The 5,036-nt window shown below is 55.7% G+C and overlaps 1 protein-coding gene across 1 annotated transcript; it reads left to right on the plus strand.

Moving 5' to 3' along the window:
* Window positions 1-2,117: 2,117 nt before the first annotated feature.
* Window positions 2,118-4,409, plus strand: FOXD2 (forkhead box D2). Its single transcript, XM_081866684.1, has one exon. It carries the CDS (start codon window positions 2,248-2,250, stop codon window positions 3,592-3,594), a length of 1,347 nt encoding a protein of 448 aa, XP_081722810.1. The 5' UTR covers window positions 2,118-2,247; the 3' UTR covers window positions 3,595-4,409.
* Window positions 4,410-5,036: the final 627 nt, after the last annotated feature.

Below are 5,036 nucleotides of genomic sequence, written 5' to 3' on the forward strand. Positions count from 1 at the left end.
CCTTATTTCTTGCTTTTAGAAACCCCAGGTGGAGGGGCATGATTTAGTTATAAAGTGGAAGGAGTTCAGGGCGAAACATTTGAACATAATTAACGACCTTCGCCCTGCTTTTGTCCCCATAATTCGAGTACTGCTTATTTGCCACTGCTTTCTTGAGTAGCACCCGGGGGGGACCCATCAGGTTCGCTCAACCAACAGCACCGTCTGCTTCTCACATTCTGGTGCTGATAGGCCTTTACAAGCAGGTAGACGCAGCTTCATTTTCAAAAGACCTTGTTACTTGGGAAGTTAAGTTCTGTCCAAACCAGCCGGGCTTCTGTCTATGCAGAAATGTTTGAGATCCAAGAAGGGTCTGGCGGGTGGTTGTTTTTCGCGGTAGGTGTCCCTACGGCGAAGTCTTGCAGATCGGATCAGATGATGTGACAACTGGATCCTTAACATATTTGCTTGGAAGCCCTGCTTACCTCCGTCGCAACCCAAGAAGTGGGAAAGTGCTTCCAGATCCTAAACGGATTTGAAAATAAGAAGTTCAAAGGATTTAGAAGGAACCTTCTGGTTTAGGGCTCTTCTGCTGGTATTTTTTTCCGGGCTTAGTTGTCATTTGTCATTCGGTCGCTTAGTTCAGTGTTTCCCAACCTTGGGCCTCCAGCTGTTTTTGAACTACAATTCCCATCATCCCTGACCACTGGTCTTGCTAGCTAGGGATGATGGGAGTTGTAGTCCAAAAACAGCTGGAGGCCCAAGGTTGGGAAACACTGGCTTAGTTGTCATTTGTGGAGAAGTTGGGTTTATTTACTTATTTGGAATTAATTACACAGGTTAGTAAAATTTGCTCGGGAGAAAAAGGAGGCTATACAGGTCTGGCTGTTAATCCACGCCAATTCCTTCAGAACAATCGCTGGGAATAAATTAATTCTGGATTGCAGTCTTGAGAACCTTCCCCTGAATAAAGAAGTTGAGTCCCGGATCTGCATCAAGCACGTGTCTTCCAAAACAATGAAAAATATTCTTTTGCAGTTTATGTATCGTTTCTGAGACTGCTTTCAGTTCACAAACTAGTTCAGGTTGAACAAGACGAACCCCCCTTATGTACCCCAACCTTGGGAGAAAATCTCCTTGATTTCCACTGAACATTCAGCAATGCGTCAAAGCGCGAGACTTTTCCTGGTCCGCCTGGCTACGGACGCTGTTGCGAAGGGCTTTTGACCTTGGACTTTCCAGTCCGCGAGGGAAGGAGGGCGGCTGTCCTGGGCCCAGTGCCGTGGGTGCGGGGAAGCGTCCTGCGCCTTGGCCCGTCGCCTCACAGCACCAGCTCTCCAAGCCTTTCACGTGCCGTCGGCAATCTCTACAGAAAGAGATGGCTGTTCCGAAGGAGGAAGACTTCGGGGCGTTGTTGCTGCTTGTTTGTTGAGGTGCTGGAGCAGGAGAGGACGTATCTGAGGGGAGAATAAACCTCCGTGCGACTGGAAGCGAAGGGAGAGCTTCCCAAAAGAGACAGGCAACTCTAAGGTTGACTTCGCCCCTGTTGTATCATCATTACTACAACTACTACTACTACTGTCCTTATTATTAGCCACTGCTCCGAGACCCTCAGACCCTCTAGGGCGGGAAGAGCGACGCGCGAGAGGAGCCAAGATGGCGCGCGGCGGCCGGGCCACAGGGCGCCTTCTGGAACGTCTGGCGGGACTGCGAATCAGGTACCCCGCCAGGCGCAACCAACGGCGCGGAAGGAGGAGGGGGAGGGAAGAGCCCCAGGTCGCGCGCAGCTCCGAGCGCGAGTTATAACCGCGCGCGGGCGGGCGGGGAGGGACGGAGGAAGAGCGCGCGCCAGCACGTGACGCGCGGGCCGCGCTATAAAGGCTCCTGGCGCTCTCCGACGCCGCTCAGTGCCTGTGAGAAGTTGTGGCGGGAGGGAGCCGCGCTGGAAGGGAGCTTGTCTTTCCTTCCCCTCCCTTCTGCCCCGTCCCCCCCCTCCCTCCCTCACCTCTCCTTACTGCCCACCCCCAGGGATGCCTCCCCCACCCCGCACCTAGCGCTCTTCGCCTGAGGGGCGGGAACTGCGAGGGAGCGCCGGCAGCCCTCCGCTGAGCCGGGGGGAGGCGGGGCGGTGGCTCCTCCTCCGCTCCGCCGCTAGGGGGTGGCCAAGGCGAGCAGCCCGAGCCCGAGGCAGCGCCGAGCAGCAGCAGCAGCAGCAGCAGAGAGCGCAGCAGCAGCCGCCCCAGCAGCAACCCCGCCAACGCCGTCGCCATGACCCTGGGCTGCAGCAGCGGGAGCAGCCGGCCGGGCGGCTTGCTGGCGGCGCCCTCTCCGGAGGAGGAGGACGACGACGAGGCGCTGTCCGACGTGGAAGACATCGACGTGGTGGGGCCTCCGCACGAGCACGGCCAGGCTAAGTTCAGCGAGGACGACGAGGACGAAGACGACGACGACGACGAGGAGCTGCGCCTCCTGCCCAAGCAGGCGGCCCGCGGGAGCCTCTCTCCAGCCCAGGGAGGCCCGGAGGCCGCGCTGGGGGACAGCCACGACCCGGCGGTGGCGGCATCGGCGCCAGTTGCGCCAGCCTCCTCCTCCTCCTCTTCTTCCTCCTCCTCTTCGTCGTCGTCGGGCGCTTCGGGGTCCGGCAAGAACCCCCTGGTGAAACCCCCCTACTCTTACATCGCGCTCATCACCATGGCCATCCTGCAGAGCCCCAAGAAGCGGCTGACGCTGAGCGAGATCTGCGAATTCATCAGCGGCCGCTTCCCCTACTACCGGGAGAAGTTCCCCGCGTGGCAGAACTCCATCCGCCACAACCTGTCGCTCAACGACTGCTTCGTCAAGATCCCCCGCGAGCCGGGCAACCCGGGCAAGGGCAACTACTGGACTCTGGACCCGGAGTCGGCCGATATGTTCGACAACGGCTCCTTCCTGCGCCGGAGGAAGCGCTTCAAGCGGCAGCAGCAGCAGCTCCACCCGCAGCCGCCCGAGCTCCTCTTGCGCGCCGCCGCCGCCGCCGACCCGGCCGCCTTCCTCCCCGGCTTCGCCTACGGACCTTACGGCTACAACTATGGGCTCCAGCTGCAGAGCTTTCACCACCACCACCACCACCACCACCACCCCGCGGCGGGGGCCGGCGGGGCGGCGGGGACGTTCCCCTTCCAGCCTCCTCCTTGCGCCCTGCCGGCGCCGCCGGGACCCGGAGCCTCAGCGGCCGCGCCGTCCGTTTTCTCCAGCGGCCTCTCGTCCTTCCTGGGCGGCGACCTGAGTTGCAGGAAAGCCTTCTACCCCGCCGGCCAGCTCAGCCCCACCGCTTCCCTCCTGCAGAGCCTCAAGGCGGACCAGGGAGCCGGCAGCAGGCCTTCCTTTTCAATAGACAACATCATCGGAGGCGGCGGGGGCGGCGCGGCCCCCCCGCCGTCCGGTAGCTCCACCAGCAGCGCCCCCGCTTCGCCCTTCCCGGCGGGCCACGCCGGGGGCCAAGCACAAGTCCTGGCGATGCTTTCTCCGGCTCTGACACCCTTACCGAACCATTTGAATCTCACCCACGAGTCCCTCCTGCAGTCCGGACAGAACTTTTCCAGCAAACTCACAAACCTCAACAGTTGTCCTTTTTAAAAACGCGACAACGACCAGCCACCATTACTCACCCCACCCCCGAGATCCTAACCCACAGCCCCTCCTGGCCTCTCTGCCCCCCTCCCCTCCATTCTCACAATTGCCCTCCCGTTGTGTTTTAAAAGGTAGGAACTCTTCCTTTTTTGAGAACTGTTCGGGCGTCTGGATCGATTCTGTGTATGTCTCTCCCTCTCTCTCTCCATGCGCGTTCAGGATTCGTAGTGTGTTTTAGGAGGACGGGGGAGGGGGCGGAGGAGAAGAACCGACCAACTCACGAATCTATTTTAAAAAGTAATGTTTCTTATCAAATGACTTCTGGCAGCTTGATTTCATTTTAAAAACAGGGCCTATTTTATTAAGGCTGGGATCTTAAGCTACCCAGGTGGATTTTCTGTGGGGATCAGAATGGCCCAATACTTCTTTTGAGAGTATGTAGGGCACCTCCCTTAAAACGTCTTTCTGCCGCATTCTGTGCAGCTGCTTGCTGGAGAACTGTGCTTTCCCGGTGCAAATCTCCCAGGAGGGTGGCGGTAGCTTCCTAGCAGTCCGCTCCGCCATCCAAAATACGATGGGCAGATCCTAGGCATGTTTACTCAGAAACAAGTCCCACGATTCAGTGAGACTTGCTCTCGGATAGGTGTGTAGTCAGCAGCCGTAAACCTTTCGGCTTAAGTGGCTGGAGCATCAGAAATACTCCACTAGTAGCATTTCTCTCAAACAAAAAAATAATTCCCCATGTGGTTTCCTCCGCCCCCAAGGAACTGCTTAAGGAGAATGTCTGTTGAACGTAGTTAACATTGAAAGTCTCTGTCCCCCCTCCCCCCAAAGAGGAAACCGGAATGCTAAAAGAAGTTGAGAGATTTCAAGTGCACATCTCAAAAGACCGTGCTACATCAGGAAGTCCCCTATTATCCAATCACCCGCCTCCTCTCCGCCCCTTCAACGTGTGTGTTTCTTGTGTATCTGGACTTATTTGTGTGTGTATATATTGTGCACCCACCAGAGCCTCCTTAGCTCTCCCTAATAGCTGTGCATCCTTTCTATTTTATTGAAAGAATTGTGAATAATTTGATGTGGAAAAGGCAACGTAATTTTTTTTTGTCCACCTTTGGTGTAAATTAATAAATGTTTGTGATGTCTTTTAAAGAAACCCAGTGGGTCTCGCTATCGGCTTTCTTAACACAAGAAAGAGAAGAGAGATAAAAGCAAACTAACGACTAAAGCTAGGACTCCAGGGGTCCTCCTAAGGGAGGAGTGTCTGCATTTGGTGATTTTGATATTTGGGTGATATTTTTAAAGTAATACAAATATTAAAAAGTAATGCATCTTAACTATTAAACGTACTCTGGAGAGCTAACTAATAACTATATTAGGTGGGCCTTAATCGACTGTACTTTCAGTAACAATAGTAGTGTACAATCTATTAGTAGTAGTAGTAGTAA

Source organism: Podarcis erhardii, assembly GCF_964252035.2.
Source record: "Podarcis erhardii genome assembly, chromosome: 6".
NCBI lineage: Eukaryota > Metazoa > Chordata > Lepidosauria > Squamata > Lacertidae > Podarcis > Podarcis erhardii.

Coding starts and splice junctions, on each gene's coding strand:
- FOXD2 (XM_081866684.1), top strand. CDS start 2,248: ATGACCCTGGGCTGCAGCAGCGGGAGCAGCCGGCCGGGCGGCTTGCTG.